General features: G+C 41.8%; 1 protein-coding gene across 12 annotated transcripts in view; it reads right to left on the bottom strand.

Moving 5' to 3' along the window:
- The window catches only part of PPP3CA (protein phosphatase 3 catalytic subunit alpha), a 617342-nt gene that overhangs the window by 556588 nt on the left and 35040 nt on the right, over positions 1–25714 (bottom strand). For 3 of the 12 annotated variants that reach the window (XM_085635934.1, XM_085635945.1, XM_085635908.1), the window contains exon 1: positions 21974–22129. The exons of 4 other annotated variants lie outside the window; for them this stretch is intronic. In XM_085635934.1, the coding sequence (XP_085492060.1) occupies positions 21974–22034 (61 nt within the window). In that variant the 5' untranslated portion in view covers positions 22035–22129. Of the gene's footprint in view, positions 1–21884; positions 22132–25714 lie in introns of those variants that run through there. 5 more of the 12 variants (XM_085635914.1, XM_085635923.1, XM_085635899.1 and 2 more) reach the window with 3 other exon arrangements.

A 25714-nucleotide genomic window follows, 5' to 3' on the forward strand; every position in this document is an offset into this window, starting at 1 on the left:
TTACATGGTAAATAAAAGGAGCAAGATTACAGGTGTCCAAAAAACAAGTAGAGGCAAAGCCAATAGGCTTTTAAGTACTGACTAAAACATTTTTAAAAATCTGCGTATTGATAAGCACAAAACAAAAAACGAAAGCTTTCTAAATATAAAGAATCTGTAATTTAAATATTTTCAAGTTGAATGATTTAGTGTACTTTTGAGATTTAAAATGGTCAGATCACTAAAATATACCCTGCTAGGATTGTCGCATCCCCGTACTTTCCCTCTGCGCTCCATGAGAGGCGGAGAAATTGCGCTAACCTCATTAGCAGCGAGGCAAGTCATCTTAGCCCAGTGGGGAACTACCACTGTACCAGAATTTACGGTATGGCTACATCGTCTCTGGCACATTCTAGCTATGGAGCGATTGTCCCTAGTAGTGGATAAGAGAGGGGGGGGGGGGGGGGGGTCTATGCTGAATTGTGGGCCCCTTTTTTACACCTTCTATCTAAAGAACCAAGAGAAATCATGTGCCCTAAATACCTGCAAATTCTTAATCTATTGCCACAGGACATCACCAAAACCACACCTACAACAGCTAATTGAGGATGACTTTCACCCAGCTCGTGCGACCGAAGGATGAGGGGCTGAATGGGGAGGGTAGACTGGTATGGAAAGAGGGTGGGGGAGGGCTGGGAGGGGTTTGGGTATGTTTCTTCTTTTTGCTTTTGTTTTTTATTTTACAATGTAAACTTAAGAGGTCACTGTCTACTGCACATAGTCATGCCTGCTATAACGCTGCCGGCCCCAGGGTTGTAGGCATATAGCTGTGTAACGTTGTTTGATGTGCACTCTGCCAGCCTTTGGATGTAGGCAGGTGGCTGTGTTCTTTTGTTCTGACTCCTTGCCAATAAAAAAAAGTTTGGTTCCATAAAATGGTCCCTCGTGAATAGAAATGCAAGCTCTCCTTAAGTGGCGGAATGATACAAACAGCCAATATCTTTTAGTGAGCGAATACTCCTCGTCTGAGTGGAGTCAAAACCCCATTTTCTGTATATGTTAAAGAACTGTTAACAAGTCATACAGACTGCTTCACTGTCAAGGAAGATTGAAAAACATCTTTAGAAAAGCGGTTTTTTTCATTTACAGATTTTGATAAAAATTAGATACGTAACTGCATGCAGCAAAGCAGTCATAAACCAGCAAAGCACCATCCCAAAACCCTTATTGCAGCCCAGATAAACCTGCATTGGTCATACTAAAAAGTACGATTTTCAAACACACACACACAGGACAAGTACAGTACAGGCAGCTGCACATCAAGATTCCCATTGCCAATCTTCGACTGCTCATAACCGAGGACTCCAAAGTGGGTATACAATATAACAAGACAGCCAGGACAGAACAAACATATTTGGAGCATGGAGGGAGAGACACAAGTAGTAAATAAATGTAAATTGTGGTAACACTGTAGAGTAAACAACTTCTGATGATGTGGGAAAATTGCGCTGTGGCCCTGAATCTACTTTAAAAAGGGCCTTAAAATAGTTATCTGTGAAAGTGCTGGTGTACACCATATACAGCCTGCTTTCACTGGCACATTCAAGGTGCACCATCTTATTTTACTTTGAAACAGGAGGAAGGGGAGAGAAACACTGGTGAGGAAAGTTCAGGGGAAATGTGTAATGGAGGAGACGGAGGATGGAATAGAGAAGGGATCAGGAGAGAGCCCCGAGCCGGGCCATGAATGGCAGGAGGACAAGGAGGATGATTAGTATTGCACTGTATAGTGCAGTGGTTCTTAACCTGTGGTCCAGGGACCCGTAGGGGTGCACGAAGCCTACTCAGGGAGTCCACGACTGCTTAGAAAATTAAATAAACAAATTACTAAACTACATATAAATAAAGAAGCAACATGTAAAATTGGAGACTAAAAAATTGTCAGTATCCTCAGATTGATTTGTGGGAATGGTGCAAGTGCATCAAACAAGATTTAGTATGAATGAGAAGTGGCCTCAATTGAATTTAGAAAAGCTCCAACCCTCCTGCTACAATTAGAATTGTGATAATTTTAACATTTCTTTGAGAATTAAATAAAATATTTCATCATTTGTGTATTTGTTTAATGAATGCTTGTTTCTGTATTTTTGTGTGTATGGTTTTGCAGATCAAATCAGTGAAAACGTTTAGGCCGGGGTCCCAGGCTCCCAATGGCTCTGTGGAGGGACCCTGGATTCCACTAAGGATTCAGTGGCGGTTCCCAGGTTCCAGTACTGATTAAGAGGGGGTCCACAGATGTCAAAAGAATGAAAGCTACTGGAATAGTGCATCTGAAGGACTCTTACTGTCCATAGATGGAATGCTGAAGAGCTTACCCACACGGAAAATAAGCTTCACTGTTAAGGGTGCTGTTTTTGTTTTGAGCCCTGTGTAAAGTGCTTTCATGCTGTGTGTGAGACCCACAATGGTGTAGTTATCATGTTATGGGATGGACACAGCACCTGGCTTTGTAATGGGTGAGGGTATGTTAGAGACAGAAGTAAAAGTTGTAAAAAGGACGACAGCGTATAGACAGCTACAAGCACCAGCAAACCCATAGGTACAAAAGGATACGGTGTGACCCACTACCTGATCTATAAACGGCGTTCATTCCACCTGCTCGTGATAGATCGAAGCCAGGCTGAAAGTCCCTGTGTTATGTTAATTGACTTCTGTTAAGAGTGCCTACAGACAGGAAGGTTTCATTGCCCCAAGGCAGAGGAAGAAATCAATTAGGCACAACAGACTCACATCATAAGGAGGCGATCAAAGTTTTCAGAAGAATAGGTGTTGCCTTCCAAACTTATTTGTCACTTATTATGGATGATGCCTACCACCCACAAGTCTACAGATAGACTGATGTTGATGGAGGTTGAGATTGTAATACAAGCATTTTAATGAGAGGAATCTATGAAATCCTTCCAAACAAAATTTATTTACTCCTCGATAACGTTTGTTTGTCTTCGTTTCCCATGGCATGTGTGTTGGAAGGCTGACATTGGTCACATATTCGCATTTCAGCGCACCAGGCTACCTTTACTTGTAAGGTGCGGTAGGTGTCCTACTTTAGAATAAAACGATTACAGCAGAAATGGAGGTTAATCCTTTATGTTGCATTTAGCAGACAATCTTCCTTTTCTTAGCTTTTCCAGTGTAGAAATATAGAAAGGTGTAGGCAGGGAATGCACATTAATTGCCTCTCTAAGTATTAATTCCTAGGCACAGAACCGAGTTGCTTTTAGGGGATAGCTGCTCCACAGTTGCTGGCAGCAGACTATCCTTGCTTGGGCAAGCAAAACTGTGCCTTTGTCCCCAACCACAAGCTGGGGTAATATGCAGCCTCCTGTGTTTGTGTTCTGAAAGTGCTGCCTGGACATTGCAGAGACTCCACTCACTTCCTCCCTGAGAACAAGCATTCTCCTGACTAGTTGTTACACACCATTGTCTGTCTTGCTTTGCGAAACGTCCTGGAAGAAAGTCTATAAAAAAAACCTCTTTACTTTGGTTGGTTATTTTTCGCCCAGATTTCAACAAGCATCTCAGTTCAAGGTAAATGCTAAGGTCTGTGGTTATATTGGCCTAGATTGGAAGAAACTCAGCAAATCTTGCTTAGAGATTTCGACCCAGGACATCAAGAGTTGCCATTCCACTCAAGATTAGAAATCCACCTACAACGTCACCTACTCTGCCATGGAGGGTGCAGCGCACTGGAAGTTGACTTCTTGAATATGACTTGGACATGCCCATCAGTGGTGGAGTTCTGAAGGGAGGTTGTGGCTGAGCATGAGAGAGTGGTGGGGATGCCTTCTGCACCGACTGTGGAGGTCTGCTTGCTTGGCCTATATATGCATCCCAACTCCAGGGTGGTGCAGGCCAGGTTTACAGAACTGGGATTGGTGCTGGCACCCCGGGTTATAGCGATGCACTGGAACTCTGCTATGGGACCCCCTCATTGTCACTGGAAGGCAGAAATTAACAGGTGGGTGAAAGCTGAAGGCACTGCCCTGCACACCGAAGAATATACAGGCCATAGTCGATGTCTGGGAGGGTTTCACGGACGCCCTAAGGCCCACCACACAACACTGCAACTTTCATGTGTGAGTGGAATTGGCGTGTGGATGTCTTCTCATCCTCGTCTTCTTTGCCTGTGTATAAGGAGGAGCACTGGGAGGATAGAAGTCTGATGTAATAGCGGACCCTCTTGCACTAGTCTGTCACACTTGCACTTCTATAGTACGGCCAAGCATCTTCTATTGTTATGTTGTTTATCTGTTCTCTTCCACAGTTTGCTATTGACTGCCTATTGTTATTGCTGCTATTGACCATGTGGTGATTGAATCATACAAAGCCCTGAGCTGCAATGCTTGTATACTTGTTATTGTACTTTCTCCTTGTTTGTACTGCTTCTATTAAAGAGTCAAACTAATAAAAATATGTTTAAAAAATAATAATAGGACTCTGCCATGTTGGGGAAATTAGAGCTAGTATACTCCGAGAGAAGAGTCTGCTTGATCCTGTAAAGCACTGTGAAGGCCCAGCGGTCTCAAACTGCAAGAAATATACTAGGAACTGAGGCTGCCCTCCAATTCAGAGCTGAAAGTCAGTTTAATGTTCCCGACCCAAAACTTGCGCTCTTCTCAGAGTTGAGGAATGTGTGGATCAAAAGGACTGGGCCTTGTGGTGAACTTACCCAGACTACGACACCTTAACTTTGTGGGAGTTCATAGCAACTCCATTTCTAGCCTCACAAGGACACTGGGAAGGCAGGGGGGGGGGGGGGGGTCTATTCACTAAAAGTTAGTTCTCATGATAGCATCTCATTGGCCAAGATATTCTATCTTGACCCTGAAGCAGTTTGAATGACCACTAGAACTTTCACCATTCCAGAGAGATCATGGTTTAAAAGCTTGTACAGACTCAAGATTACAACTTACCAGCCAAAACCTGTGGGGAGTTCAAGGAAAAGTTGTAGATTGTGGCACAAAATGCGAGTATTTTAAGTACCTCTAGGGGGTAAGAAACCACATACTGTTGTTGCCTTACCTCTTGATACATGAGAAGGCAGAATGATTGACTTCATCTTTAACAGTCACATGGAATCTTATCACATTAAAGGGAATGAGGCGAGTGGCTAAGGCTGGAAAAGGAAAGTTGGATGAATGAACAATATCAAAGGGGCGGGGTGATGTGCGGAGTAGGGCAAGGAGAGGGAGAGTAGTACAGGACATCATGGCCAAAGAATGTGGGAAATGATGAATTCCATAAAACTAATGCACAAGTCATCAATGGGTCTTGTGCTGAGAATAAAGTGCGAGAACCCTAGTCAGTGAATAGTGTATTTTCTCTAATCAGTGCATGTGAAGCCTTAGTGTTTGTCCCTTGATGTGCCAGAGTCTGTCTCCCCATGTCAGTGTTGCAGCCCTGTCTCAGCAGAAACACATTCCCAGTCCCAGAGTTAATGCATTCCCTGCAACAGCAAGTGTACAGCATGTATAGAATAATATTTAATTCCAGGCAGTGTTTTTTTTTTCTCAGAACTAGGTCCTGGGAGGCAACAAGGCCAGGATGTTGGTTTCCTCTCCTTAGCTGATATATTAACATGCAGCGCCTAAAGCTGGAGAAATAATGAGGAAGCAAGAGCCAGATGACTGCCAGTTACATATGCCTTAATTTACAAAGTTGCGACAACAAGTTGATGGATGGAATGTTTGAACGAACCTCGGACACAAGCAAATGCCCGGGCCGCAATACAATCCATCGTTTTTCGCCCACCATGCCACTTCAGTTTGGACCCGGCATATGCAAATCAGCCTTGACCCTGCTCCCCAAGGGAACAGTACAGTCCAAACTGCCAGGCCAGGTCCTCCCTGAACTAGAAACAAGCATCCAGGGACCGGTTTGGGGGTATCACCTCATCAGCAAAGCTAGTTTGACTACAATGGCATGGAGCTCACAGGAGCCAAGTCTGGGCATACCTGTCTCACTCTGGGTGACAAATGAGCTTACATGTGCAAAAATTGGCGAATAGGAAAGACAAGATGGCAGTGGTAATCGCAAACTGCCAGTACATCCGTCAAGTCTAAGGTAAGTACATCATATGCAGACAGTATGGTATGCTCAAATGGATCAACACTATGCCACCACAATATTGTAAATTAATATATGAAAAATAAACTTTTACATATATACAAATAACTAAGCAATCCAGAGCACTACACAGATATAGTAATTTTGATCTATCAATGTAACAGATCCAATTTAACTTTTTTGAACATATAAATTCAACACTTGTTAATACGTAGGTCAGTGAATGAACAACACTGACAACCAAAGTTTATTAACACGCAGGTCAATGGATAATAAGCACAGCAGACACGTGTTTCGTCGTGTTGATGACTTTTTAAAGGCTCGTATTTCTTTCAAAATGAGGAACCTTGAGGAAAAAACAAAGGCTATATTCAGCCCGATGTGTTTTTCCTCAAGGTTTCCACCATAAGTGGTGGTTAACCACTGACGAGAGTGTCTGATTTATACCCAAGGTCTACCCTAGAGACCATTTTCCAGTCCATCTAGTCCTTGTGGCTCCAAGGACAGTGCTTTTTGTACGTTTGATCTACATACGAGGGGAGGTTTGGACGTGGACTTGCTCGTTTCTCAGAAATGCTAATTGCGCTCTCTTAACCGAGAAGTGTAGTTCCCTTCTCATGAAGGCGGATCCCAAATTGGGAGACCTGGTTCCCTCTGAGGCTTGCATGGTGGCTCAGGGCGGGCTCTTCGGGGACTCGTTAAAGGAGCTGAGCAACTTTGTGGCCACATTTACCTCCTTGGATAAGACACAGGCCTCAATAAAGACGATCTTTCATCCTCCAATTTTTACTGGGGGCCGGATGTGGCAGAGGGCGCTCGGCCGGCCAGTTCTTCACCCAAGGCCCTCTGAGAGGATTCATTAAGTCCCAGGACACATTGAAGCAGAGAGAATTTTCCAGATACGAAGGGGCAATGGCAGCAGAGGTGGTAGAGGTGCCACCAGAGGACAGTTTCATGCCACAACAGGTGAGACTTTCCCTTTCTAAAAGTGGGTGGCAGTTTGACACATTTCGAACACAATTGGGGAAGAATTATTTCAGACCCGTAGGTCCTTCTGACCATCAAAGGTTTTTACATAGAGTTCTACAGGTCTCTGACCCAAGTACACCGACCTCGCCCACTGGTTTTTGCAGAAGACCAAGTCGACTTGATAGATCAGGAGTTAATGACCTTACTGCAAAAAGGCGCGATTGTCGGCTCCTGCCTACACCACAGAGGTTTCGTTAGCAACATTTGTTTAGTGGACAAGATGGATGGTGGACAAAGTCCTGTAATAAATCTCAGGGAATTCAACCAGTGGTTGGTTTATCACCATTTCAAGATGGAGGGAATCCATCTTGTGCAGGATCTGCTACAGCCCGATGACTGGATGGTGTGCTTGGACTTAAAGGACGTATACCTGGCAGTCCCCATTTTTTGCACCACACCGCCGTTTCTTGCGGTTCAGGTGGTTAAGAGCAAGAGTAAGAGTTCATCACCCTAACTTTTGGTCGGTCCTTGGATCCCTGGTGTTTCACCAAGGTCCTCAAACCGGTTGTGGAAGCCTTAAGGTCGAGGGGTTTGTGCCTCATTATTTTTCTCAAGGACCTCCTCCTTTTGGATCAGTGTCTGTCGAGACTGTCACAGAAGTTACAAGTGGCATAGAGTCTACTGCAGGGCTGAGGTTTTGTGATCAACGCTAAGAAGTCCCTCCTGGTGCCGTCCAAACAGACTACCCTACTCGGATTCATTATAGACTTAGAAGAGCAGACATGGTATCTTCCTTCTCGGAAAGTGATAAAAATCCACTAAGAGCTGAAACGGATTCTGGCACGTTCCATTACTTTGTTACGGCAGGTGGCTTGGATGGTAGGCCTTCTATCGTCATCAGGCGATCTTCTCAGGGCTCCTCGGTTACAGAGCCTTTCAGCGCCTCACAGCATTTTGCCTTCGGTGGGGGCTACAATACTTAGACCAGATACCCCTAACAGACGAAGTAGGAGTGAAGATAAGATGGTGGCTGGACCATATGGAGGAATGGAAAGGGTGGACCATCTTTGGCTCAGACATCGAAGAAAAATGGTCCGCAGACGAGCGTCACCTTCATATCAGCTGCCTAGAGCAGATAGTGGGGTCCTTTGTCATTCCGTGTTGGATGATGAACATGGTTTCATGCAGCATCCTTCTAAAGATGGACAATATATCTACATTAAGCTATATAAACCACCTTGGAGGGAGCAGATCCAATGTCTTGGCGGTTTTGGCCAAGGACCTTTGGACTTTGTCTTTCCCACAACATCTCAGTGACAGCAGAGTACATCCCAGAAGCCTCCAATGTGATAGAGGATTGGTGCTCCAGGATGTGGTCAGACAGGAGTTTGTGGCAGCTGCACCTTCGCTCTTCCAGAGGTTAACTACCCTCTGGGGCCTCTTCTCCGCACACCTTTTTGCATCACGGCTGAATCACAAGCTACCCAGATTCTTCAATTGAAAGCCGAAAGCTCTCGCATTGGTGACTGATGCCTTCCTACAGGATTGGTCCCGGGAGACCAGATATGCTTTCCCACCATTTGCAATGATAACGAGACTCGCAGCGCAGTCCCGCAGGCAGAAGATTATGGTGATCACACCTTATTGTAAGTCTCAAGTGTGGTTTCCAGCTCTACTGGAGCTTTCCTGGGATTCTCCAATCATTCTATCCTTCGACCAGGCTATTCTGCGGGATCCCCCAAGGCAATCCCCATCATCTGGTCTTGCAAGGTGGCATGCCGCTCATGACATGGCAGATTTCAGGCATCATTGGAAAATCCCAGGTCTATCGAATGAGGCTGAAGGATTACTGGCAGCAGCATGGGCTGACAGTACAAAAAAGCAGCATGGGTCAGTTGGTGTGTACGGAACAACCAGGATCCCATGGGGGCTGGGTGGGCAATGTGGTCACTATTGTGTACTTTTTGGCCTCTTTGGCGTCTCAAGGGTTAGCATATCAGTCTGTTAACTATTATGACTCGGCGATTTCGGCTGGGCATGTGCCAGTTCAAGGGGCTTCTGTGAGTGAACATCAGTTGATTTGCAAAATAATGTGGGGGATTCGCTTGACGTTCCTTCCGGGAACCAGTTATTCAACCTTATGGGATGCTAATTAGGTCCTTCACTTATTGCGCTCTTGGCAACCCAATAAATATTTGTCTCACAAGCAATTTTCAGGAAAACTAGCCATGTTAATGGGCATAGTGTCATGTCGGAGGGTGTCTGGCATGCAAGCTCTGGATATTTCAGGAAGATTCTTTACCGCGCAAGGGGCAACCTTCCATATTGTTCATAGGACCAAATCCAACTCCAAGGTGGTGTCCTACCCGGCCTTCAATAAGTCACCAAAGTTGTTTGTGGTACGTTGTCTAAAAGAGTACAAGAGCATGACGGAAGAGCTTCGCCCTACTGGAGAACATCAATTGTTGATCTCTCAGGAAACCTTTCAAAGCGGTCACTCCTCCCACCAAATAGCCCCATGGATTAGGTGGGTCATGCAAGAAACAGGCATCGACATCTCGCAATTTTGCGCCCATTCTGTTAGAGGTGTGATGGACTCTAAAGCTTTCGCCCTTGGTGTTCATCTCAAAGACATTATAAACAAGCTGCTGATATGGCATAATTGGTGGTGGACAAGCTTTGAACAAGCATAATCCTTGCATCCAGTCCTGACATACCATGAAAAATGTCCTAGTAATTATGAAGGAACGTTTCAATTCTATTAAGGACACTGAGGCGAGGATTATTCCCACCTCAAGGTTCCAGAAATCCTTGTCCCAACCCCGGGGAATTGCAAATTGAAGGCTTGCTTTGCTCCACTCGGTCGTATGGTAGAAGTATCACTGGTTTCCTCTAATAATGATGTGATGACAGTTGTGCTAGTTCTTTGTTTATATTTTGTCCGTTTTCTCCTTCCTTAGAGTATTACGATTTGTTGATGCACTAGTTGTCCGATACATCTGTGCTTCTGGTTTGCACTGGATTGACAGAGCTCAGATTAATTTGTTCTCCCGCTGGCTTCTTTCATGTTCTGATCATTTCAATACGGATTAATGGAAATTCGTGGATTGTCTTGTCACAGTCAAGAAAGAGGAAGTCTTCCGGGGAGTCCGATTTTGAGGATATGCTAGACTGCCTATTAGTGGACTATGTGTTGACCCTTACCATGTGCATCATGGGAAAGATCGTTTTTTCGTCTCATTAGCTGAAGCTGCTGGAAAGGAATAAAAGAAAGTTTGAGCATAATACTCACCTCCGTGTCCTTAATAGAATAGACAATTTCCTTCATGATTACTATGAACTTCTTCATTAATTTTGATTCCGGTGGCCAGGGCATTTTTGTTACAGTAATCAATAAATGATGTAGCAGATTGGATGACAAGTATGGCAACCCCATAATTGAGTGAAAATCAACAGAAGAACATAATTTCAGTAGCCCTGGATATGGGGAGGGATGTTCTATTTGACAAAACAATTGTTAATGTCAAGAAAGTAGTCAGTGGCCAGAGCGATGGCAGACAACTCTAGGGAAGTCAACAGCAAATTACAACTACCCTTCAACAACCAGATTACCAGCCTTCAGCAACTGATTATTAGGTGTGAATGCTTAAAATATCACAAAACACAACCTATTACCGTAACCACTCAGTGGGTTAGCAGAAGTGTGAACAGTTGAGGTATTATATATACACAGAATGCAGATTTTAAATTCACACACACACTTGTCTAACCCAGCGGTCCCTCTAGAACGTCAAGTAAGAAATGTTTGTTCACGTTACTTGACAGAGTGGTTTCTTTCATAAACTAGGTTTACTGTGTTACCATGCTCTATTGATTATTTTGCTAAGTACACATACCATATGTTATCTTCACTCTTAAATAACCACATTTGGGATATCTTCTCATGGACTATGGTGGATATACAATTCACATTAATTTTCAATAATTGAACAATCAATCTTCTTCAGGGGGTCGAACCTCAGAATGGGTGACAAAGGAGGGGAGAAATTTAAAGACGCCCTTCTGCAGAGGAAGGATAGTGAGATTTTGCTCACTTTATCCTGCGTCAATTCATTTTGATAGCTGATCGATCTAATGTTTATCTTCTTCCTTATGGTCATTTCTATCTATTAATTGACTTAGTCTTTCTCCCCACTTTTGTGCTTGGACACACTCATAAGCGCTATGACAGTAAGCAATGTCACTTAAGTGCCATGCAATTTCTCCTGCACGCTCTTTCTTTGGTTCCCGTGTCCCACTTTCTCTCATCTTCCCTTCTTCCATCCTCTTTCACACAAACACTTCGAAGTACCCTAAATACTATACAAGTATCTAACAAGATAGATGTTCCCTTAGTCAATAGCTCAGAGGCTTGTCCTCCTGCTTACTTTTGTTTCCCCTGAGGTAGACAGTATGTTAAATAACTAATAATCAAACAAGCCTTTGCAAAGCAAACAGGTCTCACTTTTAAAACACATTAGTTAATGCTGAACAGCAGCAGCAAAAATAAAAAATCCGAAGCATAATTCTATATATATGTGCAGGCATCACCATGCATGCACGAGTATGTGTCATGAAGCTGGGGCAGCCCCAGCATAATGACATATCCATAAGCATTTGTGTGTTAGAATGCAGTGGTGTGTATTTTTTTCTTATGATTTACTGTTCCAAGATGGTGAAGGCCATCTTAGAACAGCAAATTATTTTAAAAAAAAAGATATATATATATATATATATATATCCAAGACACAGTGTGCCCATGCACAAGAAGCGCACTCGAGCCAGCGTTAGGTTGAGGAGACCTTTATTCAGGGAAGACTGCCAATGTCACGAGAAGTCAATGCATGAATACTGAGGCACGAAAACTTACCTGCACTGCATTTCCCAGAATACATCTGAAGAAGTCCATTCACCTGATTAGTCAAATCTGCCCTCCAATGGGCCAAATACTTGCAGGTGCAGGTAGCTGCAATGGCGTCTCACCAAGAAGAAGGGATAAACCCGAAAAGCGTCGTGAATCTGGCGCCACTTTCTTTTATTGACTTCTCGTGACATTGGCAGTCTTCCCTGAATAAAGGTCTCCTCAACCTAACGCTGGCTCGAGTGCGCTTCTGTGCATGGGCACACTGTTTCTTGGATATATATATATATATATATATATATATAGATATCTTGTGTTCTCCTCGAGCATTCCTTGCCACTCCTGGTCGAGAGTTGTATCGTCGCTCGAACCCCTCGAGAACGGGTCCTTATAAACCCTTTGCACAAATGACGCGTGTGCAGTTTTTAAATTTTATTTTCTGTCGCTACCTATGAAACCGGATTGCAATCTGGAGTCACGATGTCCTTCTTAAGGTTAAAAAACGAAGTATAAAAGAGCAGTGAAGAAGGAAGGGTGGGGAGCAATGTAGGAGAATGTAGGGATTATGCAAAAGTTTAGTGAACAGGGAGGGGAAGCACCAGTCAAACTTGGGGTGAGGGGAGTCAACATGGAGTAGGCAGGGATGTGAAGGGGGAAACAGCATACGGGGGTTGGGGGAGGGGGGGATGAATAACCAAGAAAATACATGCACTCCCATGCAGTACTAAAAGAAAAAGCGTTACTTGAATGTAAAGCGATGGAAACATACAAGTCATCCAATCAAAAGCACTATCAAGAAGCTATGATCCAAGAGAGAAACCAACAAGAAGAGGAAGGAAAGTCACTAAAAAAAGATGCTAGTAAAAGCAACTGACAAGAAATTCAACCAATGATAAGCAATGGCTGAATAAAAGCCCATTTTAAGTATCGGTACTGTACAAAACACACATTTCGACAAAATAACAGCTAATGTAGCGTTGTGAGAACACAAACTGAGCAAATTAGACAACTAAAGGAGTGAAGAGACACATAGCATTTTACAAAACTCCCAAAATATTGCCCGACCAAAAGAAATATTTGTAATCATAGTATCTTTTTAAAGACATTAAGTCAGATACATGTACATCATACCCCACCCCACCACTGACCACAAAAGATTTTCTTATGAACTGCTCTTATCCTGGAAATCTGATGTTCTCAGCAACTTGAAATGCTACTTAAATGTACCCGATGCATTCTTGCGATATGCTAAACACGCTGTGTCATCAAATTTACCAGAGAGCCAAAATGTATCTGCCCTTGTGGGTGGGTCTTTACAGCACAAAAATGCACCAGCAAATTGAAAAGATTCTGACAAGTGGGAATGCATGGGCAGCTCAAGCAGAAAAGCACAATGAATGAAACCACACAATGATAGGATTCTTATATTTAAAAAAATAAAGCATCATAACTACAGCCGCATAGTTCCTTTCGTGCAATAAAAGAGGTACTTTCTATACACTCAGTGCTACAAGCAGCTACGTCGCAAAAGACTGGGGGGGGGAAGTTGTACAGTCCAATTCCAGTCACTGGGAGTCTAGGATGGTTTACATTTTAGCGTATGATTCGACAAAGCCATTAACCCGGTCTTTGAGTTTATCGGTAATAGTACGACCTCTGTGCATGTTGCCACAGCTGTCCTAGAAAAAAAAATCCCATAATGTAGCAGGGTCTTCGGATTTAATATAAAATCTGAGAGTATGGCTCCTCTGAATAACAAAATGCATTAGCGGAGTTAAGCGGTAATTTTAAAGAACAGCGATGCTGACTCGAAGTAGGGCTTGAAATGTCGTTGCATGTTTAAGTAAGGCCATTTGACTGCAATTCTTTACTGTGTAAACAAAAAAACCTGTACACCCAACAAGTTATGACAACAAAGTAAAACAACTGAAGGTGATAGGGAGAATACTGAAGAGCACTGTATATGATACGCCAAGGCTGTAAAATAAATAAAATCCAAACTGCATGCACTTACTGAGCAAAAAGAGCTATAAATCATCAATTAAAATATTGTGCTAGCAAAGTAAACGCATCAATTAGAACTGGTTCAGGTTACAGCCTATAAGTCATGTCACGTCTGCAATCTAAAGACAGAACTGCTTGGATGCCCGATCACTAAAATCAAATGGGAACGCACAGGGTACAATTGTAAGCGTTCAAAAATGTAAATTGAACTAATTAAGCGCTCACTAGCCGTGACGAGGCATTGTAATGTAAACATTTACAAAATGCCATGGCCATCCATGATGGAGAGCCCAGCCAGGCAATGGCAAACCATGAAAAATACATAAAAGCAAGTAGCTGAATAGAGCACCCCCCCCAAAAAAAAAGCTCACCCTTTTTCTGTCCTACTAAATTATTTTACTTTTTGTAAGGAAATTAGGACATGAGGTCTGTTGGAAAACTGAAGCTGCCAGTAGAAAATACCTAAAATTAACATTCATTTCATTTAACTGTGCCTAACTGGTTGTGTGTTATTTTAGCGTTACAAATAGATGCATAACAAAACAGTAACATACCTTTTCTCCATGCATGCTCGGCAAGTAGCAACTAGTACGTTTAATAGTTTGCCTAAGATCCCATAACATTTAAATATTCAGCCAAATACTCGGATAAAGTGGAGTATTGAGCATCACTACAAAATGTTTAGGTTGCACGAGACGCTGAATTTAATACAAGCACTTATACAGAAGCCACATTAAAACTTGTTTGCATTCATATGCACTTTACAACTTTCCTGCGATCTATCAAAGAGACATTGAATTAAATGCCAAAACCATTTTGCACAAGGCTCTTTGAACTCAAATTTACAAACAAGCATTGGCATAGCCAACAATGTTTGCGTTGGCTGCCAGACTTTTGGCTTTGTCAATGTTTTGTCTTTGGGGTGGGGGGGGTGGAGGGGGTTGTTGTTGGTTGAAGTTGCCGGGCCTTTGTCAATCTACAACAAGCATTGGTATAGCCAATAGGTCTCGCCTTTGGGACCTTATAAGTGTTAGCCATGCAACAGTTGCATAACTAAATACTTATAAAGGTCCCAAAAGCGAGACCCATTGGCTATGCCAAGCGGCCGTGAAAGTGATCGCGATCAAACATCAAAGCGGCCACAAAAGTAATCGCGGTAAAGCGCGGCGAGCGCGCCCGCTCACATGCACTGTAGCTCTAGGCTGGCCTGGTAGCACTTTTTGGAGCCCTCTCAATAAGTCTCGCCAGACCAGCGCATGCGCTAGGTCAGGCGAGACCTAAAAATGGCTGAAAGCAGAAATATTCTGGGAGATCCAAAAAGCACATATTGAAATAGTAGTCCCTGGTACTGAAGAGAACTAATTTATGTGTAGATATGCTCCTTGAGGGAGGATATAAAACCATAATTCATAGGGATATCATCACTCAGTTGAAGTGGCATGACCCACTGCCACATGCAGTACGATGGAGTGGACAGAATAAAAATGTGAATGACACAAAATACCCAATGGCAAGGGTATGGAATTCCTATAGCCAGACTCCCAGGATATATTGTTTCATGTTGATTTTTTTATTGGGACAAGTAGGCCCTACCCCATGCAGCACAAACCCTTTATCGGCCAGTTTAACGTACCACATTATGGATCAGGGAAGGGCATTGTCTTCATTTAAGGTAATATTTTTTTCCAAATGTTGATGTTATTCGAACTTGGATTTATGGTTGATTAATACAAAGCCTTTCTTATTAGAGTGAGCATTCTTAAGGAAATGTTGCAAGTTCGGACTGCACTACTGCCAGTAGTTTCAGTGCAAAAATGGGTACACGTTAGGAAAGTTTAACACTATGAGGCTACATTCAATGCTCCCAGAATGCTCTCTAATTAGATGCAAATATCTACAGAAGCTGGACAACAAGATTGAGGATCCTTTGCTTTCAAAATAAAATGTTCACAAAAAAATGCAAATAAAAAAAATACATTTTGCTAAACTTCTTTGAAATTGTAGGTTATATTTCTTTGAAGTATCATTTAGTAAAATGTGTGGATGCATGCTAGTATTTTCACACAAAAATCATATGGGAAAATCAGTGCAACCAGTTTCAACAAGATTAAGGGGAAACATGAAAATAAACAAACACTGGCAAAGCCAATAGGTCTGATATTGGTAGTCAGCTTTTTGGTTTAGTCAATGTGTGTCTTATTTTGATATGGTTTTTGTAAAACATTGTGGGAGCTGCCAGGCCCTCACTATTAAAACAAACATTAGCAAAAAGCAATAATATATTTTGGTCTCAAAAAGCACACAATGCCACAGTAGTCCCTGACACTGAAGAAAATTACTTTGTTTGCCGATATGCTCCTCGTGTAAGAGCGGAAGCCAGTCAATGGACAGATAGAGAGCGAGAAAAATAGAATTTTAATAAAAACAAAAAGTTCTTGTTTAACACCAGCCCTAATTAGAGGCCCACATCTTAAATAAAGTCACAAAATTGCACCAATGGTACATGTCCTGGCATTAGTGCAGAGTTATGGCTTTCATAAATTCACAAGAATTTACAGAGGTAGGCCAGGAAATAGTACTCCTAGAAAATATTTATGAATTGCTTTTTAACACGATCAAATATACAGGTATAGATTTGCTCATGCGAAAATCCGTTGAGTGTTTACAAGTTCACTTTCCCTCCAACTACTTTTTTCCCAACCCTTGAAAAAGTTTTGCTTCTGCCATTTTCAAGAGTAAATTTCCGTCCTCTCTCATTATAGGAAAAGATTAGAGAAGAGCTGTTGAAAATCCCTAAAACATGCAATTTAGTAAGTGTGCACAGACTCAAAAGGGTATTCCAATCCTGGAACCACTGTTTAACGCTATCTCCAGCCCCAGTATGTAGATCTGTGGATAGGTGGCAAAATAAGGAAATTGCTTGAATTCAAAACCGATCATGAGCTTCGGCATAAACAGAAAGGCTAATATCAGAGCTTTTATATAATGAGATTGCTGCCATAATTAGTTACTGCACTACGTGGCACCAAAGGAACAAGTGGATTTGTTTTACAGGACAAGTAGATTTAAGCTGCAACCTGTCCCATGGACAAGTAGATATTTGATTAAAATCCACACCCTTGCAATGGATAAAGAGGGCTGGCAGAAAGCCCTTATAAGTTAATCTTATGGATCAGTTTAGCAAAATGGAAAGCTCTTGGCTAATGGCAGACCTAATATGCACTTCACGAATGTCATATTAGATGCACTTAACACTTTCCTAACAAGTCAATATGAGGAGGTGACATTAAGAAACACAAGCACTAGCCTACTCTACTATTTTAGTTTTACTAATAATTATGGGTAAACTCATATGCCTCTTTATTTATTTTCTTCCTCATGTCAATAGAGATTAGCCTATAAACCGAATTTTCATATATGGACATTGTGAATGTTCATTTGCTTTAGTGTTAAACCACTCAATGTATTTTTCTATCCTGCACTTCATGATTCAATTAAAATTAGTAATCCGCCAACCCGTTTTTTTACAGTTTTTTTGTTGTTTTTTTAAACTAAAACATACAAAACTTGGAAAGGATATTTTATAACAATCAACTAATCAGACTTGCCATGCATTATAAACACAGCTGGTGAAATTAAACACAGATTGAAATTCTGAAAAAGTTAAGTTTTGAATTTGAAATATACTAGTATGAGAAACACGTTTCATTTAAATCCCTGTTGCTCTACTTGAGCTAACATCATTTTGAGAGGGACTCCTCTGGAGCAAGTCAATACCTTTAAATATCAGGGCATCATATTGAATGACCATTTCCTTTGGCAGACCCATATTGCAAGGTCCAAGCTTAGATTAGAGCAAATCACTGGGGGACTGTTGAAACCATTAAAGACCTCCCAATATCGCCTATTTCGCTGGAATTGCAGGTCTATAACCACTAGGCACTTGAGTCAGCAACTTATGGTGCAGAACTTTGGGGACACAAAGATGTGTTGTCCCTGGGCACTGCAAAAAATTGTTTTTTATGGCGATTGATTGGTATGCCTATTAGCACACCGTCGCTCCCCACCACCCCTCCCCCCACCTCACCCCGAGGTTAGATCTGGGGCTAAAAAAAAAATAACTCAAATAGTTAGGTTATGACCACTTTTATTTTGGATTAAGGTTGTGGGCAACACCGGAATTTAATTTTATCGGTAAGGGTTTCCGAGATTTTGAGTTTACCAGGAACAGGTGACCTCCCGTGGATAAGGCATGTGAGATCCACATTAGCGGATATTGGGCTTGAGCATCTGTGAGTTGCCCCCGAAGAGGCTAGGAGGGTGTCTAAAAAGCAGATAAGGAGGGTCTACTGGAAACACCAAATACGCTTATTACGCCAGCCTAATTTGGGCTCCCTGTCATCAGCCTTTTTAACGGTAAAAGATGGGTATCAGAGAGAAGAGTTTGTGGACTAAATAGAGCCTTGCATTGCCAGGAAGCTTTTTCTTCAATTTAGATACGGAACAAAACTGCTTGCCTCGTTTATTGCCAGGTGAAGGCCATTGGCAAGTTCAAGAAATGGTCACTGCCCATTCTGTGTGACATAAATTGAAATTATTGAACATGTTTTGTTTGCTTGCCTGAGTTACTGTAATAAAAGAAACAAGTGGATTGCGCTGCTCTGCCAAAGCATTGACATTAGAGATTTCAGAGAAACCCTTAAAAATATTTAATCCGATGATCGGCAATTTGTGGGGTTTTTCAGTTTTGTGGTTTTTAATGATCTTGTGGAGAATTAGGCAAAGGGCATTTTAAAAATTACGTTACGAGTACATTATTCGGCAGCTAATTTGGGTATCACCCGGGTTTTATATTGTTCTACTTTTATGTAATTCTAACCTCCTATTTATTGTTCTTTTATTATTTAAAAAAATGTTATTCATCTGTATTTTCCTCCTTCTATAAAGACTTTATATGAATGTACTTTTGTGTCTTTTATGGCAAATATTTGCCAAAGATTGTTCTTTAAATATCGTATTCTACTTGTGATTAACACCATATTTAACTACCATTTGGCCAAAACAGTACTTTTGGCCAATCGAAAAAGGAACATTTATTCAAAGTCAAGATTTGCTACACTAGTACTGGAGGACTGCAAACTTCAGTCGTCGTTCCTGCAATCAGGATGCTAAATAGTACCAGTGTCATGACTTTTCCCACTCTATCAATAGAGTTCACCTTGCAACATTTTAACAGACCTGACACCTGCGTAACTTTACACAAATGTGTGCTCCGTATCTCGAATATATAGCTAATACTTTTAAAAAGTGGTAGAACTAGAATTAACCACCCTTCAGATGTTAGAGAATCACAAACAATTATGAAAAGACATCAACGGATTCAGAACTCTGCTGCCACACAACTCTTTCATATAAAGCCACAAGCCCCCATTTCCCCTGCCTTAAGGCCCTACATTGGTTACCAGAAGATCCACATTCAAGCTGATTTGTATCACCCACAAAGCAATACATGGAACGGGGCCGCTCTTCATCAGGAATAAAATCAAATACACTCAAAAAAGGAACCTCCGCTCTAGATTGGCATCTCCGTTCAAAATCCCACCATACAAGAAAAAAGCCATAGGTGGTACATCTCTGTCTGTTCAAGCAGCCAAACTTTTGAACTCATTAGCCCCAAACATAAGATCTACGGATAACTACCTTATCTTCAGAAGACTACTCAAGAGTTGGCTCTTCCCCACATAACCACCATACTCAAACATAAATATACAGCATATCCCTGTGTATATAAACATTTATTTGGAATATATATGTGTACCTACATATGTGTATTGCTTTGTACAAACATGTATAATAACTATGTTTATAAATATTCGTTCTGATTAACAAAAGGTACATATTATTTATAGTGATATTATTCTATATTTAACCTGTATATAGGTGACTGCAAAAATAAGTTAGTCTTTACCATAACTATTTATCTACAATTGCTTAACTATTGAATTACAAAAAAATACAATTACAAAAAGAAAACTAAAAGTACAGCAACACTTGAAAGTCTGAGTTCATTAAATACAACCTAAATCTACATATATTATCTTGCTTATACCTTCCATGTACTTATTTATCTGTATATTTATTACTTTACTTCTAATTCAGCATCTCCAATGCACTAACCTATATCTCACACTATACCTGTCCAAATATATCCTCTACCACCACTCTCTCATCTCAAACCTCATTCTGCTACACTACCCAATTTCTCACATTATACCTCTCAATGTATCCTCTAACTCCACTCTCGGACTCATCCCAACCCCCATTCTACTACGATGATCCTCAAAATAATTAATTTCATATCTCCCTATACTAATTCACCACTAATCCTCTTTCGGTTCTGGAGTAGCATGCTACTCACAGAAAAAGCGCTTTGACGCCTCGTTAGGGGTAATAAGCGCTGTATAAATGCAATTACAATTTCCTTCAAAAGTCGACAAACATAACAAATAAGAGCAAAAGCCCCCATAAATTAAAAGGGAGTACGAGTCCTGCAGGTATCTCCAGCCCAAAATGTTACACATATCAGTTCTAATAACAAAAATGCAGAAACTTTGGATTTAACAAATAGATGTAATTGTCCATTAACTAAACCATCTACGCCAGTTCTGTCTGTGAACCTGCTGCAGCGTTTTACATCGTCTGTGAAGCCTGAAGCAGAATAATTATGCCCACACCTAACATTTAATGTTGTTAAACGAAGATAATCCTAACTTGAGTGGTTCCGTTCAGGTGTATGTCAATTCCTCAAACTGGTTTTAAACCTCTCCAAAATATAACATCCACAGAAATATAATACCAGTAGTTATCTCTTTAATACATTCAACGGTATGCTAGGTCAAAGTCAAAAAGGTACATTTAAATTCACCTCGAAATACAATTGTGTTTTTTATTTGGCAATATACCATTAAACGTAATTGTATATATTTCATTTCAATGAATATCTGTGCATCACGGTATACGCTGGCTGGTTTGCCAAATCTCATTATGCACGCATGGAATACAATAGGAGTAAATTATTCCGAAAATAGAAATACACGCAAATACGTACAATTATTAATATATAATAAGCCATGCAGGCCCGATTTGGTCGAGAGGAGTAGAGCAGCATTCGGTATAACCAACATATTTATGCGGACCTCAGTGAATTTACAAGAGCTGCTAGGAGTATATTTCCCTTAAGTACTACAAAAGAAACTGACCATCTTCGAAAACCGCGAGGCTACCAACCGACCCAAAGATAGATTTACTAAAGTTCTGCATGTCGCAACGGGAAACCAAATGAAGCGCCTATTAACTAACCAATGTTGCACCAGAACAAACGTTGTTAACTTTCCTCACGGTGTTAAGAGGTGGAATTACGAGGCGAAATGAGGCACTACCTCCCACTGTTAATAAGAATATCACCACATGACATGTTGAAACTATAGTTTCCAGAAGTGGAAATAATATTCCGTGTCAGATATTCAGCGAATAGAGCACAGTTTTGGTTTTGTGTAGGGTTCAACAGAAAGGACAGCCCACAAGCTATTTCTGCATAATTTACAAAGTAAGGGAAGAGTTTGCTTTGGGTGAGGTCGCCTGCCAAGTTACAATATCTTGTGTGCACCGTGTCTTGTGTACAACAGTAGTTTGCGGGAAAGTTTAGAAAGCCATCCCGCGGAGCCACATGAGTACAAGACACGAGAAAGCTATGCAGGCAAGGGGTGCTTTATGCCACCTACATCTTCTTCTGGAGCCGTCTCCCTGTGGCTTGTCAGGGAACAGACACTCGCAGATCGGTGTTGCACGACCAGAGGAGAACTAAACGAAGGAGGAGGAGAGGAAGAGAAAAATAATTCTAACTTACACAAAAACACAAAAAACGACCCTAAATGCTTCTCTCCAAACCCACTGCTGTTGCACCTGCGGCGATACATTCCGTGAGTTGCCTGTTACCTTTCACTGGCCGCTCAGAGGTGGACAGCTGCTTGGCATCGGCTTCCCTTGGCTCGGACATGGCTGGGCTGTACGTGCTGCCAGGGTACTTCTCAGCTATCCGCGTTCTGAGACTGTCACCCGAACAGGAGGCAGCCTACTCCAGGAGTTCCTCTGTGAAGACAGAGGAAGGACAAGAAGTCCGCACCCAGCAACAGACGCCACCATCTTGGAAAGGATGCGCCTTCCGTGAATTCAAGCGGCAGCGGAGAAGGGGGGCAGGGGACGGTCGTTGGTCCCCAACAAAATCATCTCATCTGCTCACTGCCAAGTGTAAGACCAAAAAAGGGACTGCGCATAGACAATAACTATGAAGATCTATGGGTGTCCTCAGCGCAGATTAAGTCTACACTCCTGCACGGATGCACTTTATCTTTTAATCTCAGTATAGTAATTTTTGATCTGGGTAGCAATGTACTTAGGAAACACACCGTATAAAAGGAAGCCATTACCCAGCGTAATAACCCCAGGAGAACTTCTAGGGTGCCATTCTACACTACAAACTTCCACATTGTGTTTTCCTCTTTAGTCCGTTTACTATATCACTTTCGGGACTACGTTTACATAGTATCGCAAATACGCACAGCCTAGCCCTCACTTCCCAGAGTCTGACACAAGCCAATCAAAGAGCGTGACATCGCCCACTTCCAAAGACGCTCTTTGGCTATTGGATAATTTTTATTATAAATCAGCACACACACGTTTTCCTTGCTGGCTCCTCCTCTTCCCTGCAAGCTTATTCAGTCAGCAGGAAGGGCGTCTGCAGACACCTCAAGTAGCTCCTTCTAGGAGCAACACAGAATAAGAGTAACGCGCGCCCTGATTGGCCATTATCTGCACTGTCCGGAAGAAGCGGTAAGTGGGTTGGTAGCACCCCTGTCCAGCCCTGACAGCACAACATGCACTAGGGTACAAGGCACCTGCCTATGGCGACCAGATTTTGAAAGCCAAAACCGTGACCTGTAGAAAAAATAGAAGGACGAATTCAACATTATCCGAGCGACACAGAATTACAACGCTCATCACTATAGAAGCACAGACGAAGCGCTAAGGGAATTCATAAAAAAGACAGTTTTTAAAACCCAGTACCAAACGTGTTTTTTAAATAGCTTTCGGATAAGAGATCCTAACTAGTACGGCTTTGTAACTTATTAAAACGTACCTCCACTGTTTACAGTCAACCCTCACTGAAAACCAGGACCTGACCCTAAACTGCTTACATCTGCCAGGGCAGCTGATGAAAAACTGGGACGCTTTGTCACCCTACATGACCTGCCCAAACTGCTCAAGCTCTTCTCGCTGGATGATAGGTGAGTGGGACGATACGTGTCGCGTTCTACAGTCCTCCAGATGTCCCACACACTTAATGAGCGATACCCTAGTGCTTGCCTCCCTCTCTACTAACCTCAGAACTTCCATAAGCCGTATGTGGGTCTCATGGCTGGAATATTATATGTTCCAAAAGAGACGCTGGGCATTCCGGGCTCTTTAAATCCAATAAATTAATTTTAATTCATATGTGCAACCCTCTGCTGACAAACACATTTCGGCCGGCGCCTTGGCCTTTATCAATATATATATGTACATATGTGTGTATGTATGTATATATATATATATATATATATATCTATCTTAAGGATAACAAGAAAACAGCAGACAGGGCAAAAATCCGGATCCCAAAGGATACATGTCCAAGAAAGAAGTGACTCACACAGTTGGACTCACCGAAGAACAAAAATATATTTTCCACTACAGCGTTTTGGCTTCTGCCTTCCTCAGGTAGTACACAATTGTTTGCGCAGTGGCTGTACAGCTGACACTGCTGTATTTTCAAAAAGGCAAACAATCTTGAGGCAGAGCTTAAATAATGTAGTGGAAATATATTTTTGTTCTTGGCGGGGGGGGTGAGAGGGAAAGAATGTGTGTGTATATGTATGTGTGTGTGTATATATATATATATAGCAACTTATCAATGCTGGGCTTGTGTTAATAAATGTTTTTCAAATATGTCAATCTAATTGATTCACCTGGACTGAACCATGTCTTGAATTTTTGGGATGCACTTGTTTGGTAAATGAAATTCAGGATTCGAAACGATAGGACTCTGTGGCAAAGGGGATATAGTGAGCCATAGTGATGATTACATAAGTATAACATTTCATTTAGTGAAGTGTTAGCCAACTGATATTTTTATTAGGGAATTTCTAAAGAGCTAATTGTTCATATATTGTATTTATTTATGGTAGCCAGCTACACAATTATTTGCTTCCTTCAAGAACTCCTATTTACTGCTCTTGGGTTCAAGCCCAGCTTCTTGGGACAAAAAAAATTACCATACGTGTTTAAATAATTTGATTAATCAAATGTAGGCTGCCCTCTAATATTTGGCCCCGCAACAGGGTTAAGGGGAAATATCTTAAGCTAGGCGTCTGAGTCCATATGGTCTACATGGCAGACAGAACCATGGCTCTGAGCTTGCTGATGGTGTTGAATAATTGCCTTATTGTGTATTCACAATGCTTTTTTCACCTACTAGTCTGTGTAGGGATAGGGGGGGGAGATGGGATTGGCTCTCAAATACCAGAAAATACCCCTTGTTGTCATTAAGACTGTAGCCTTCTGAAACAGAAGCATCCTGACTAAAAGGTACCTCCTTGGACTGGTCATGGTATTTATGACACCCCGATTTCAAAGAAAACGGCTAAAAAAAATAGGAGGCCCAGAGAGGAGAAATGTAGAAACCTTTGCAGAAGCCAGAACTAGTAAGATGTGGGGAAGCTAAGTACACACTCACAAAGGAATTTCTTTAGTAGTGCTCCAGGAGGAAGGACATCTTGGGGCTTAGGGCATCTGTAATAAACCACACCTCTCAGTATCGAAGATTCAGACACAACTTATCTCTATTTATTGCTGGTGTGACCGTGCACACCATACTATGTACCGATGTGAAGAGGGCCCAGAGGAGGAATTAATTTTCTATTTGGCCTGCAGAGATAATACTTGTTCAGCTAAGCACAATAAGTGCAGAACAGCCCAAGGTGGTCTTTATACATGCTAACCAACTTTATTAGTAAGAATTACATTGGTCACAAATTGTAGGTCACAGCTTATGGGCCACTGGAAAATTATTTGCCATATTTGGATGTTCCAGGGTTGCTGTTTAGCCTCAGATTGAATATTCACGGATGCCGAGGCGATCAGCAACAAGCATTGGCAATGCCAATGTTTGCCATATATAAGATCCATTGGGTTTGTCATTTTTTTTTTTTTTACATGTTGCACAGCAGGACGAGCTCCTGAGAAACATGGCTTAAAGTGAGAAAAAAATACCTGTGACGTGGCCAGCGTTGACTAAGTCATACCACTGTTTTTGTTGTTGTTGCTCTGAGCCATGTTGCAACGCAGCCCATCATACTGTGCAACGTCTTAAAACAAAAACCATTGACAATGCCACAAGATCTTGCATAGGTGAAACCTATTTGGGTTTGCCAATGCTTGTTTTCTGTTATTACCACAAACATTGCCTTTAGCAAGAAGAAATGCATGCATACCTGGCAAAACACCTGCCTTACATGTCTTTACAAAATCAATACTGCAGTATTTGCAAACATGGGCCACTTTTTTAGCCATCTGATATACTAATGGGTTCCACTTTTATATTGTATATGACAACTGTTCTTGCCTCTTAGTTCACTAATGGTT

Source organism: Triturus cristatus, chromosome 2_1 (genome assembly GCF_964204655.1).
Source record: "Triturus cristatus chromosome 2_1, aTriCri1.1, whole genome shotgun sequence".
NCBI lineage: Eukaryota > Metazoa > Chordata > Amphibia > Caudata > Salamandridae > Triturus > Triturus cristatus.